The sequence below is a fragment of the Chiloscyllium punctatum genome, chromosome 39 (assembly GCF_047496795.1).
Source record: "Chiloscyllium punctatum isolate Juve2018m chromosome 39, sChiPun1.3, whole genome shotgun sequence".
Taxonomy (NCBI): Eukaryota; Metazoa; Chordata; class Chondrichthyes; order Orectolobiformes; family Hemiscylliidae; genus Chiloscyllium; species Chiloscyllium punctatum.
This window is the reverse complement of record NC_092777.1, coordinates 48,166,733-48,181,429: the sequence shown is the minus strand read 5'-3', so window position 1 is coordinate 48,181,429 and position 14,697 is coordinate 48,166,733. Positions and strand designations below refer to the sequence as shown.

Sequence of the window (14,697 nt, the reverse complement as noted above, 5' to 3'; positions counted from 1 at the left end):
ATCCAAATTAGTGACATTGATATTGATGCCCCCCCCCCCCTCAACCACCTTACCAAACCTTGACATTGTGCTCTCAAAATGTTGTAATAAAGTTATCAAATGCTATTTCACTTCCACAAACTTAGTTGGTTTTGCTTGATTATATTCTGATTTTCTGAAAGTCCTTCAACAACTTCCTAGTCATAGGATCTCTACAGAATGGAAGCAGGCTATTTAGCCCATCAATTCCACACCGACCCTCCAAAGAGCATCCCACCCTCTTAACTCTATCACTGTAACCCTGCATTTCCCGTGGCTAATCCACCTAATCTGCACATCTTTGTGACTGTGGGAAGAAACCGGAGTCCCTGGAGGAAACCCACACAGACATGAGGAGAATGTGCATATTCCACACATACAGTCTCCGAGACTGGAATCAAACCTGGGTCCCTGTGAGGCAGTAGTGCTAACACTGAGCCACTATGCAGCTACTTCTTACTTAATGGATTTCTGAAAATTCCCATTGGCAGATGTCAGGTCAACTGGCCGACAGTTTCCTGCTTTTTGCTTTCCTCCTTTTGAATAGGCATTTAATTTTTGAATTTCAAACATTTGTGTTTCCAATTTCTTGAGATCTTTAAAGAATGTAAGGAATTTTGAAGATTATAACCAATGCATCCTGTTCCTCTGTAACTACTGCCTACAAGACCCAGGAATATAGACTGTTAGCTCCAGGGGTCATGTTAGTCGTTAGTGTCACCAGTTTGCCTATTTTTCTGTCATGATGATATTTGTTTTAACTTCCTCCCATTCTGTACTTTTCTTCCCCACCTGATTACAGAACCTTTTGAAATGTTTTGAGTGTTTTCTACCATGAAAACAGATCAATTATCTGTTCAATGTTTTTTTTGGTTCCACTAAGTTCCTCAGTCTTACTTTTTTATCTCAAACCTAGCAGTCTGAAGGAATAGACAGTGCCTCAATTTGCTATGATGTTCTCTTAAGAGCCACTCAGTGCAAAGTATATGCAAGAAAGGGGAGTGGATGGAAAAGTAGGCAGTGTCAGGAAAATGTAGGTGCTCCGGGTACTTTCTTTGGGTTCATTTCCCTTTTAAACAATAACTTTCTGGGCTAATATTAGATCTGTTCATTGTGAAAGATTAAAGCAATCATATGATCTTTGAACTGCCACTCCGCTACACTTGCTGTCTGGTGGGGCTCCTTATTTAAAAAAAACATGAGGGAATTCCATTGTAGCTTTAACAAAGTAATCCTTTCAGGATGTAGGTTTGCTCGCTGAGCTGGAAGGTTTGTTTTCAGACATTTTGTCACCAAATTAGTGAGCCTCCAGATGAAGCACTGGTGATATGGCCCGGTTTTTATATAAAATGTGGGCCATACCACCAGTGCTTCATCCAGAGGCTCACTGATGATGTTACCTAGTATGACGACGAAACATCTGAAAATGAACCTTCCAGCTCAGCGAGCAAACCTACATCCAGAACCTCAACCTGAGCTATAAATCTTCTCAAAACTTGGTAATCCTTTCAATGACACTTATGTCCATTTGCCAAGCCAGATCCAAAGCTCTGACTTTGACAAGTATCTGGAAAAGTTGAAAAATTCTGCCTCATCCGCACTTACCTCCTGCGTTGGTTTGAAATATTTTATTCAGGATTTGTACCTGTACACTATTTTTGTTTTTTACCAAACCACAGAAATTTCCTACTGTGTACTGTTGCCGTTGGCAGCTGTGACAATTGAGTGAAGAAGTGTTCGGGGATTGTTTATGTTTCTTGTTCTCTTGGTGAAAACAAATCAAAGGGAGTCAGAGAATTTGCAGATTTCCCCTGCCTTCCAAATGGTGAAAAACAAATCAAAATTTCTTGCTTCCAAATCATTAGCGTTCGGTCAAAGCTTTAGACAGGCTCTACTTTGAATTTCTAATTGTGTTTGGTTGAAAATTGAAAACATCTGAACTCAGCTCTACAGCTAGGAATCAAATTCAGATTGGCTACGTTCTGAAGTTTCATGGCTACCTATTGCACTGAAGTAATTTTGTGAAGCTGAAACCTCATTTAAAATACGTGTTGTCTCAAAAGGTTGTCACATGCTGAAAGGCACAGCCATTGTACCATCTGCTGAAGGCCTTTTCCCCCACAAGGTTTTGAACATAATTAAGAATTTAGAAACTCATTTTCAGTCACCATGTCTGAGAAAAGTTATGCTCTTTTTCCCTAGGGTGAGGGATCTCGAGACGAGGGGGTATATTTTTAAGGTGCGAGGAGAGAGATTTTAAAATGGACTTGAGAGACAAATTGTTAACACAAGACGGTGGTTCACATGTGGAATGAACTTCCTGAGCAAGTGATGGTTGTGAACGTAGTTACAATGTTTAAAAGACGTACATGAATAGAAAAGATTTGGAAGGATGTGGGCCAGGAGCAGGCAGGTGGGAATGGTTCGGTTTGGGATTATCTTTGGCACAATCTGGTTGGACTGAAAGGTGTCTTTCCAGGCTGTATGGCTTATATCTTTTAAACATGGAAAGTTACTTGGTTCATGAGGTTTCTGACCTTCCTGCTTTGGGTTTGTGCACTTTGGTTGCTGTTTTGTTACAAAAGGCCGGAGGAATGGATATCTTATGTTTGCTTCTATATTTCAGAAAAGAAGAAGCTGTTGTCTGAATTGCAGCAATTGACTGGGAGTGAATGCACCAGGATGTTACGGACCATGCCACTGAACCTTTCTGTGAAAAGGGAACTAAGGTCAGACATGCAATGTGGATAATTTGATGAGCAGTTGCAAACTTACATATTTTCCATGCCTCTCTTCTACTTGTGCTGCTACACAGACTAATTGCAACTCTGTAGTGATTAGAGTGACAAAGGGGTTGCCATCAGTGCTATCAAGTGGCACTCTTGTAGAGCTGTAACCTACTCACTGACGCTCTGTCAATGCTACCCAGCTCCTGACCTCATTGCAGCCTTCATCCAAATATAGACAAACAAGCTGAATTTGAGGTGAAGAGAAAGCGTCCTTGACATTAAGGCAGAATTTGACCGAGTTTGACATCAAGGAGAGCTGGTGAACCTGGACTGAGCAGGATTTGGTGGGGGTGGGGGGAGTATTCTCCATTCATTAATGTCATACCTAGCAACAAGGCAGCTGGCTGTGGTTGTTGAAAGTAATTCTTCTCCATCCTGGGAAATCCCTGCAGTGGTTCCTCAGGTTGGTGTCCTTGGCCCAGCCACATTTAGCTATTTCATCAATGTCTTTTCCTCCACTGTGCAGTCAGACATGATCAGGGCAGCAGGAGCAAGGGAGCAACATCACTTGCAAGACAGTGTCCAAGCCACACTGATTTGTGCTGCACATTGCTGTTTCTCCACTGTTGCTTTGTAAATGTCTTAGAACCAAGAGCATTATGGATGTAGCTACACCCCATAGGTTACGAGAGATGTCCAGTGATGTTTCTTATAGGCCGTGTCTTTGATATTCTTTCTACGTGTTACATTTATATGTTGGTACAAGTCACCCCCTTGAGCAATGTTATTACATAGTTTGGGATGTCATCGCCTCATAGAGATGTACAGCATGGAAACAGACCCTTCGGTCCAACTTGTCTATGCTGACCAGATATCCCAACCCAATCTAGTCCCACCTGCCAGCACCCGGCCCATATTCCTCTAAACCCTTCCTACTCATATACCCATCCAAATGCCTCTTAAATGTTGCAATTGTACCAGCCTCCACCACTTCCTCTGGCAGCTCATTCCATACCCGAACCGCCCTCTGTGTGAAAAGGTTGCCCCGTATATCTTTCCTCTCTCACCCTAAACCTATGCCCTCTAGTTCTGGACTCCCCGATCCCAGGGAAAAGATTTTGTCTATTTACCCTATCCATGCCCCTCATAATCCAATGAACACAGTCCGCCGATTTCTCAGCAACAAACCTAAACAAGCAGACAAAACACATCCAGAAACCCTAGCCACTCTCCCCTACATCAAAGACCTCTCAGAAATGACTGCCACCTTGGCACCATGGTAGCCCACAAACCCACCAAGACACTAAAACAGCAGCTGATGAACTTGAAAGACCCTATACAGACAACAAGCAAAACTAATGTCATTTACAAAATACCATACAAGAACTGTTACAAATACTACATTGGACAAACAGGCAGAAAACTAGCCACCAGGATACATGAACATCAACTAGCCACAAAACGACATGACCCTCTTTCACTAATATCTTTATGTACAGATAAGGAAGGACACCACTTTGACTGGGGCAACTCTTCCATCCTAGGACAAGCCAAACAGAGACATGCACGAGAATTCCGAGAAGCATGACATTCCAACCAGAACTCTATGAACAAACACATTGAGTTAGACCCCATCTACCACCCCCTGAGAGAAAGAAAAAAACACAGGAAATGACATCACCACAGGAAATGACATAATCAACCCAAAGAAACCCAAACATATAAATAGAAACCAGGAATTATCAGCAGTGCTTTGCCTGGAGACCTGAAGATGTTACTTAGTAGGGTGATGAAATGTTTGGAAATGAACCTTCCAGATCAGTGAGTAAACCTACATCCAGAACCTCAAACTGAGCTACAAATCACCTCAAAATTCACTTGATCATTGATAACAGTGTGATTTGTTAAAATGAACCTAAATTTGAATCACATTTTTTTTCTAAACAGTAATGAATGTACAGAGCAACAATAGTGCCCAATCTCTTTCCAAGCAATCTTGACACATCAGTATAAAACAAGGAATAAATTGCATCTACCCATTAGTCATTTTGTGTGACTTAAAAGAGAACTGTCCTGCATTCCATACATCTAAATAATTGATTAAATCTCTCTCTCCTACTGGGCTGTTCTTGTTTTGAGCTCATTTTCTCAAAATCAGACAGCATAGCCTAGACCAGATGGCTGTTACTGCATACTTAGGTCTGGGGATCTTCAAGTCCATTAACAAAAGGCTTAAATTTTTCCAAATGGTGAAGACAATGGATGAATTTCAGGAGCTTTAAATAAAATTACCAGCAAGGATTTGCTGTTTCTTCTGAGTACATTTCTGAGGAAACAGTTAAAAGCCAGCGTAAGGCTAGGTGCTGTGAAATGTAAGGGGATTTCCACCAATTTTATGTCAGATATTATGTTTATTACAGCTGTGACCCAGTAAGAAAATGCTCTGTTCTGGTATCATGCCTTAAAGACACAGAATCTTTGATTTTTGCAGAGTTGGCTATGCAGAGGCAGAGCCAAAACAGTGTATCTCAGTTTCATTTTGCCTAGTCTCGATTTTGTCAGCCAGTAAAAACATTCCTGAGATGCACTGAGGTTCGTTCTTGGTTGGAATATGGTTGACCAAAATACCAGGCTTCCTCTCAAAAGGAAATGGCCTCTTAGTTTTGAAAGTTTGCCCATCATCGCCTGTACACCTTAGGAGGATGATACAAGAAAAATCAGGGAAGCAAAAATTGTACGAAACAGTTGATATGTTTCAGTCAGATAAGATAGGATTTGAGTTTTTCTTTCTCTTCTGTTCTGTGCACTTGTTCTTTTATTAGCCATTCAATAAAAATGTGATTTTTACATTGCGCACCCAAAAATGTAACTTCTCCAACGTTTATTTGTATGGACAAAACAGGCTAATTTTACAGAAGCTGCAAGCACAAATCATGAGCTTATATGTAAGAAAAATGAAAAATATTATATTGTTAAATTTTAATGTGACTTGTGCACAAATCAGAGTTTATTTTACGAACTGCAGTACATCTTCTGATTTCACAAAAGAGACATCCTACTGGAAATCAAGTGTCTACTTTTGAGATAATTCCATAATGAACGTTACATAGTCACTGATGTGTTCTAACCTGTTCTAACAAAAACTCCTCTTGATTTAAAACACTCATCTACATTTTTTTTGCCTGACCTGCTGAGTTTTCTTTCAGCTGTATTTGTTTCTGTCGTTACATCACCACTGTTATCCTGAGCTTGTTAGGAAACTTTCAAGTATTTAAATGATGCCTTTTGTAGTGTAGTTTTCTCCGTTAGATAAGTCATGTGCTTCATGGGCAGTTTGAAAGCACACGTCGGCAAACTGTCCAGAAGTTCACAGGTGAAAGGTTGTCATGAGGAAATTTGAGGTGAGTTTAAAGAAGTTATGGTAGAGCTGTCACTCTTTCCAAAGCCCTCATGCTTTTAAAATACTCTTTTCTAACACACAGCTGCAATGACTTGTCATCAATTTCCTGTAAATACTGTCCGCAATTGACTTGGCACGTCCTCTGTATTGATAGTCCCCTGTGTACAGGTAGATGTTCAAGTGACAGAAGCCATACTTGGATTTGCTCTTGTTAAGCAATGTGGCCATTTTGAAATTGCTACCTTTGTTTTTAAATCCCTCCATGGTTCTTACTGCCCTTCACCTATTCTATACACAACACCTCCACCTCCCAAACCACTGTCACTTCCTGTGAGATACCTCTACTGTTCCAATCTTGGCCAGTTTAGCATCCACTCCACCATTGATGACCTTGTTTTCACCTGCTTGGGCCCTGCGCTTTGGAAAATGCCTTCCTCCTTTTATTTTATTCCTTTAAGAAACATGTTTTTCGTCATCTGACCTTTATAGCATATTATCAAATTTGTTTTGATAGTGCTCCCTGATGTATTATAGAATCGCTACAGAGTGGAAATAGTCCATTCGCCCAACAAGTCCACACCAACACTCCGAAGAGTAACCCACTTAGACCCATTCCCCCACCCTACATTTACCCCTCACTATTGCACCTAATCTACACATCCCTGAACACAATTGGCAATTTAGCATGGCTAATTCACCTAACCTGCACATCTTCCCTATGAAGCATGTTTGGATGCTTTACTATGATAAAGGGCTGATGCCCGAAACATCGATTCTCCTGCTCCTTGGATGCTGCCTGACCTGCTGCGCTTTTCCAGCAACACATTTTCAGCTCTGATCTCCAGCATCTGCAGTCCTCACTTTCTCCTATGATAAAGGGTCAACAAGTTTCCATTACTGTGGCAATCTACTTGCTATGTGATTATCCATAATGTGTACTGTCAAGAGTCCTTTCTCCTCCAGAGATTCTGGAACTGATTTAGAATAGACTTTCATTTATCAGATGAATTTTCACTGCAGTGCCATTAACCCAGTTATATATTTTAAAAGAACAGCTGAGCAGTTCTTCTACCTCAGAGCTGCATATTGCATTAAGGGTTTTCTTTGGTAAGCAATAAGGCTTCACGTAGGCTTTTAAGAACTGAATTTTTAATACTTTTACAGAATGAAAAAAAATCAATATCTTTTATGTCTCCATAGTAGCCTTAACTTTAACATGCTTTTAAAACTAGTTCAGCTAGCTGAAGTTAATGTTGAAATTTAAATGATTTTGATTTGATCTATAATGTCTGTGGACCTACAGTGAAAAAGTTGCAAACTATAATTTATAGAGATTCTTCAGAAATCACGCATTTCACGTGCAAGATCATAGTTGGTACTATATTCAGTACTATATAATTAGTACTGACATGATGAAGAGCTTATGCCCAAAATGTTGACTCTCCTGCTCCTCGGATGCTGTGCTTTTCCAGCTCACACCTTTTGACTCTGGCAACGTTGATGGTTCATCAGGAGTGTTTACACATGAGAGCACGTTTTGGGAATGGAGTAAAGGTAGCATTGTTATGCAGCTAAAAGCAACTGGTGTGAATTCTGATGATAGAATATCCCATTTTGTAGACAGAGAGAACAAATGTACAAAGTGTTAAATGGGGTGCCAGTCGAGAAGGCGGCTTTACCCTGTGTAACGGTGAGCTTCTGATGATGTTGGAGCGACAAGTGCACCGAGGATACTCAATGGCTTGGTATGGTAATTGAAGATAGAAAGGCAGGTGGGTGGTAACAGCCAATAAATTGGCAGAGGGCTATGAAGGGCCACAGTGGAATGAGTAGAGAGAATTAGGTTGTATGGCTTCATGGGTGGGGTGGGGTGGGGCAGGGCAGTGGTGGTGAGGGGCTCATGAGGGCTAGTGCAATGATTTTGGAGAGATAAGGTACATCTTTTGGATCTTGTTCTGGGACAACTTAAAGGAAAAACATCTTTTGGGATTGTGAAAAAACTTGTTTATTTGTAATACATATACAAGCCTATTAGAACTGTTAAAGTTGTCAAAGATTTGTCCAAAACAAAAGTGGAGCTAAATAAACAATCCTACATTTTTCAGAGTACCTGTTCGTGTCAAACCATGATACTGTAGGATTTGTGCTGCAAACAATCAATCTTGCAGTGGTGTGCCTATTGATGGACAATTCCAGCTGTGTGTTGAATTGAAGTGTTTATTGACATAAGGTATTCAGCACTTGAGTCTCATGTTTGTTTATATAAAAGATTAATTGTAGCAATTTCAATATATTTGGGGTTTTTGTAACAAAATAAACAATGTGCTTTTTCAGTAGTAACAGTATGATAGAATGATAGCTTAATATTTTTTTGTCAGAATGTCTCTTAGATTAATGCCCATGGTAGATAATAATAGGTGAATTGCTATGGGAGACGAGGGACAGAGTTTTCTGAAGAGGATGGGAGATAGCATCGGAACAATATGATGGACCTTGAGAGATGGGTACATTTGAATTGGGTATGAGGGTAGCATGCAAATTGGTTAATGGGAATATGCAGGCCAGGGGGATTGTGTACTGAGAGATAGGTTGGTATAAGTGTAGCATTGTTGGATAAAGTTGTCTCCTTTACATTATCCTGCAGCTATTTTAAGCACATGACCTCCACTTTTCAAAAGTAAAATTGCAGAAGACATCAGGTCCAAGTGTAACTTGAAAGTATCCCACATTTAAACATAGAAATCAAAGTATATTGTTGAAACAGGAAGTTGCTTGTGGTGGACTGGTTTCTTGTTACTTGATTGAGCTTTCAGTGGTGGGAAGTAACCCAAAGAACTGTAGAAATTGATCGATTTAACTTCTTTAGGGGAGCTTTAACTCCTTTAGTAATTCTGTGTTCTTACAGACGTATGACATCGAACTGTAAAGATCACAGCAGTGTCCCACTTGATGAGAATTTATCATGTTGGAGTCACACAAAGTACACTCTAATCATTGTAAGTATCTTAAGATTAATTTAACGAAAGAAACTAAAATTGAACAAACATTATTTATTCTTTTAAAATTATATATTCCTCTGAAATGATTTATCCGATGGGCAGTCATAGACTATTTCTATCCAATCTTTCTTGCTTCTCTCACAAAAGTTTAGATTTTGTATTCACTCCAAGTAATATTTGCATTTTTTTTCAAAGTTAAAATGACATTAGAATGTCACACATTTGAAACTGCAGCTGTAGAAATATTACTTCCTCAAAGGTTTCCCAAATGTGGTTTCTAAAAAAGTGCATGCAATATATTTCATTATTGCTGAGAGCTCTGCCAATATTATCTTCACAACTACCTTGTAAATCAAAGAAAAGTCTTTACAGCAGTGAAATGGCGTGTTCTCTGTATACAGAGTGTTTAACCCCATTTATCTGTTTTGTTGTTAGGCTGTCAGGCAATGCTGGTATGGATTTCTTTCCCTTCTGCATGCGTTTCACTTAAGGCAGATTGCCCTGAAACAGATCAGTGGCCGCTTTGGAACAGGGGTGCTTTCATATTTCATCTTCCTCAAGATGCTGCTGATATTCAATGCTTTCCACCTTCTCATGAATGTGTTCTTCATTGTCATTCCCCAAGCTACTCATCCCCCTAAAATCCCAGAAAGACAATTCTTTGGACTGGAGCTGCTGACTGGCATTGTAAGTGAAATTTAAACAGTGATTCTTAACTGTTTTTGAGGCCCTGCTGTAATGCTATAAAACTATGTCGGGGATCATTGTTTCCTCACATTCTCCCCAAGACACTCACAACCCTATGAATCAGCTTTTTTCCCCCTGGGGAAAGCTTGCATATTCATTACTATGTTGTAACATTTCCACTCCATGGATCTGGAACACTGGGTGTCCAGAACATTTTCTCAGCTGAGCAGCGGTAAGGTGTACCTCCTCTGGGCATAATGGTTGGTATGGAGAGAATGTGCCCCAGTCCAGAAGCTCTGTCTGGAGATCCCTGGGCCACTGAATCACGTCTGCTTAAGTACAGGGCATTGGTTTGGCCACTTTTGGAATATTGCATGCAGTTCTGGTCTCCTTCCTATCAGAAGGATGTTGTGAAACTAGAAAGGGTTCAGAAAAGATTTACAAGGATGTTTCCAGGGTTGGAGGGTTTGAGCTATAGGGGGAGTTAGAATATGTGCTGGGGCTGTTTTCCCTGAAGCGTCGGAGGATGAAGGGTGACCTAATGAAGATTTATAAAATCATGAGGGGTATGGAAAGGATAAATAGACAAAGTCTTTTCCCTGGGATGGGGGAGTCCAGAACTAGAGGGCATAGGTTTAGGGTGAGAGGGGAAGATAAAAAAGAGACATAAGGGGCAACTTTTTCATGCAGAGTGTGGTATTGAATGAGCTGCCAGCGTGGATGAGTTGGACCGTATTGGTCTGTTTCCGTGCTGTCGCTGTATGACTCTGTGAATGCAAGAGTGAATGTTGTAACCACTAAAGTGCTCTTCAAATGAAGGAAATATTTTTACCAGCAGATGTTGGGAGGGCCTGGGGTGTTGGTGCATTAATTTGATGTCAGTGGAATAAGGCAAGTGTAACTCCACAATTGATATGTCTGGTGTGAAACTGATGGAGTGGAGAGGGGCTGGTTTTATTTGTTTGCCTGTGTTAAAATGGGGTCACATTGGAAAATAATTTTACACATGTTGGTGAAAGATGAGCCAAGAACTTGCCTTCACATTTATTCTATGAATGCTTTATGATTTACAAGCCTTATAGAAACTTTTATAGAATCTTTTTAAAGGAGTTAACTGTTTAACTGTTAAAGCTGATTAATTTTATTCTGGACTGCTGTGCATTTGTGACCAGCTCATTCTTTGAAGCGAATGGGTTTGAAAAGTGTACTTCTGTGAACAGTTATTTGGCATGTTTTGTGGCTCGATACCTGTTTGTGTCTGGTTCACACATTTGTAGTTAGGCATTCTAGGCTTATTCTAGAATCCAGAAAATTCTAAATCCCAGAATTCCAAAATCCAGAAATGCCTTGGCCCTAAGCCATCTAGGTAAAAACAATGACTGCAGATGCTGGAAAGCAAATACTGGATTAGTGGTGCTGGAAGAGCACAGCAGTTCAGGCAGCATCCAACGAGCAGCGAAATTGATGTTTCGGGCAAAAGCCCTTCATCAGGAATAAAGGCACATCTCCGAGACACCCACACCAATCAACCAAACCGCCCCGTGGCCCAACATTTCAACTTCCCCTCCCACTCTGCCAAGGACATGGAGGTCCTGGGCCTCCTTCACCGCTGCTCCCTCACCACCAGACGCCTGGAGGAAGAACGCCTCATCTTCCGCCTCGGAACACTTCAACCCCAGGGCATCAATGTGGACTTCAACAGCTTCCTCATTTCCCCCTCCCCCACCTCATCCTAGTTTCAAACTTCCAGTTCAGCACTGTCTCCTTGACTTGTCCGGACTTGTCCGACCTGCCTATCTCCTTTTCCACCTATCCACTCCACCCTCTCCTCCTTGACCTATCACCTTCATCTCCTCCCCCACTCGCCCATTGTACTCTATGCTACTCTCTCCCCACCCCCACCCTCCTCTAGCTTATCTCTCCATGCTTCAGGCTCACTGCCTTTATTCCTGATGAAGGGCTTTTGCCCGAAACGTCGATTTCGCTGCTCGTTGGATGCTGCCTGAACTGCTGTGCTCTTCCAGCACCACTAATCCAGTCCTTAAGCCGTCTAGATTGGCAAGGATGCAATGCTGTATTTGTGCCGTCCGTAGTGAAGAATTTAGACAGTCTAAGAATTTTACCATATCCATTTGCTGATCAAGAGCTTCTCCACCAGTCATATTTATTTGAAACACATATGTTTAATAATGTTTTAAGGTTAAAATAAATATGTTTAACAGAGAACAAACTCAGAATAAGTCCATGCTAGCTACAAGCTCATTTTATGCATGACTGAAGTAAATTTCTGCAGCCATATTCTCCATTTTGAATTTAAATCATCCTTATTAATAGCAGTCACTCAGATTAATCACAGTGGCTGTTGACCTGACAATGAAATGGTGGTATACACAGAGACTTAAGTGACGTTATCTATCAACAGAAGTCATTCTCCAACAGCCTTATACTTAGTCCCCATCCCACACAATACTGACTGAAAAAATAGTCCTCAGATGAAACCTGTCCATCTATCAGAAAAGCATATAGCCATGAGTATAAAACATTGAGCCCAAAGGATGTATTTAAAAAGTGTCATGCATACAAAACTCCCTGCTTCCTTTGACATTGAGTGATTTTTGCATTGCTCTGGTGGAATGCTTTGTTACAGTAATAATCTATGGATTAATTACGAGTTTGCAAGGCAGAGGCATACCAAGGCTTTAGTTTCCAGAGGGCAATAGTCCATGTGGTTCTTGCATAGCTGATTCCAGTTGATCAGAAATTGGAGTTAACGTTTTGGATTCAGTGACCCAACTCCGTTCTGAGGAAAGGTCACCAGACCCTGATTTCTGGGTTAACTCTGATTTCTCTTCACAGGTGCTGCCAGACCGGCTGATCTGATCATGGTGACAACTAGAAACCTCTAATGATAGGGTATAAATTTGAGATAATAAACCTCCTTGAGAGCATTGCAGTTCTTTCGTTGGACTATCGTGTGGGGAGGAAGCAAACACAATGTTTAGATGATGGAGGGGGAAAAAACAGAGATTAAGCTGCCCCCCTCCCTTCATCCCTGCATTGTCCTTGCATGAGAACAAATTACCTTATTGACTTTTTAAAGGAATAAATGTGGTGCAGGTTAATATGAGATCAAATATGAAGAATATTTTTAAAAATTTTGGTCACAATTTGTTTTAATCAAGCTGCTAATGAGCTCAAGTTAGGAATTTAGAATGTTCAGCTGCCACATTCTGTTGAACATCACAGAAGTTCGCTGAAACAAAGTGGCTTTGATGAATCAAAGTGTAGGATGATGGATGTAGCAATCAGCCTTCATTGGTTTTCTACAGTAAAGGGCAAGCATCTGCTCTTTGCTGCAAAAATAAACCCAATCTGAGTGAGCATGCTCAAAATGCTATGATCTTAACTGTTTAAACCCCTTTCTTTTCTCTTTAAGGGATATTTCACAGACACGGTTCTATACTATGGGTATTATACAAATAACACTTGGAGTATCTTGCACGGACAATACAATAAGAGTGCTCCTAAGCTGCCATATAATATGCCAATAGCATATATTTACACGATTGGAAGTTCCTTCTTCATCACCTGCATAATCCTGGTCCATTGGTAAAATACCTTTCTTTTCTTATGTTACCAAATGCAAAACTGCCCAGTCACTGCAGCAAAAGTAAACTTCTTATTTTTCTCATTTCACGGGAGAAGACGGTTGTGTTAATTTGGATTGCTTTCTAATGTATCTATGTTCACATGGTTGGATTCTTGAATTCGGACAAAAATAAAATTCTGTGTATGTTGGTAATCTGAAATACAGCAGGAGGTGCAGAAAACCCTTAGTAGGTCAAGCCATATCCATGGAGGGGGTGGGGAGAGAGAGTTAGAGTAGAGTTCATGCATCATGCTGGTGAGTTTTGTTGGGAACTGATTTTGATCTGTTGGGCTGTGAGTGGGGCAGTACGATGCCACAGCAGTTAACACTGAGATCCAGGTTTGATTCTAACCTTCTGTCTATGTGGAGTTTATACATTCTTCCTCTGCAGGAGTTTCCTCCAGTTACTTCCCATAGTCCAAAGTTATGCAGGTTAGGTGGATTGGCTAAATAGCTCCATAGTTTCCAAGGATGTGTAGGCTAGGTGGCTTAGCCATGATAAATGCGGACTTATGGGGAGAGGATGGCGGATTGTGTTTGGGTGGGATGTTCTTCAGAAAGTCGATGCAGATTCTATTGGCTGAATAGCCTCTATCTGCACTTGGAGATTCTATTTCTTTTTACATTACAACTGTAGAATAGAAATCATCATTTTCCTTTTGCCTCTGAATCTAATCATTAATTGGCACTGCTAATGCTGTGCTTTTTCAAGAATACATGAGGCACTGGGAACTTAGTGTGTCTTCCTGATCATTGAAGTCCTAGCCATTGTATATGGCAAACCTAACGGAAAAATGTTGTCCTGTTTCATCATTATATGTTGCTGGGTGAAAATTGAGAGAAATAATTGTTTTCATTCAACAGAGTGAGAGTACAGGCAAGGGAGGGTCTAGAATAGTTCCCCTTACTAATAATTAGGTCAGTGACCATGACAGTAGAAGTGATTTAAACCAACGTTAACATTTTATCCCCCTGTGCCATTGTCAGTTCTGGGTAGCAGTTTCCCAAGTAGAAACTGTGTATGGGAAAGGAAGATAAAAATATTGAACTGCGCCCTGGCACTGGTACTGGCACTGAATCACACGTCAGCAATTCCATTTTTAAGATGGCAGTGAAAATATTTAGACTTGATAATGTTCAGGGCAAAATAAGGAAATTTGAGAGTTGATATGAATCCGACATGGGTTCCAATAAATAGCTGTGAATTTTGAATGG

At 40.6% G+C, this 14,697-nt stretch overlaps 1 protein-coding gene across 6 annotated transcripts in view; it reads left to right on the top strand.

Annotated features, from left to right (window-relative positions):
* LOC140464039 (transmembrane channel-like protein 6) overlaps window positions 1–14,697 on the top strand; it is a 99,170-nt gene that overhangs the window by 59,105 nt on the left and 25,368 nt on the right. For 5 of the 6 annotated variants that reach the window (XM_072558673.1, XM_072558672.1, XM_072558671.1 and 2 more), the window contains 4 exons: window positions 2,645–2,747; window positions 9,053–9,143; window positions 9,582–9,833; window positions 13,270–13,442. In XM_072558673.1, the coding sequence (XP_072414774.1) occupies window positions 2,645–2,747; window positions 9,053–9,143; window positions 9,582–9,833; window positions 13,270–13,442 (619 nt within the window). The remainder of the gene's footprint in view (window positions 1–2,644; window positions 2,748–9,052; window positions 9,144–9,581; window positions 9,834–13,269; window positions 13,443–14,697) is intronic. The other variant, XM_072558676.1, reaches the window with a different exon arrangement.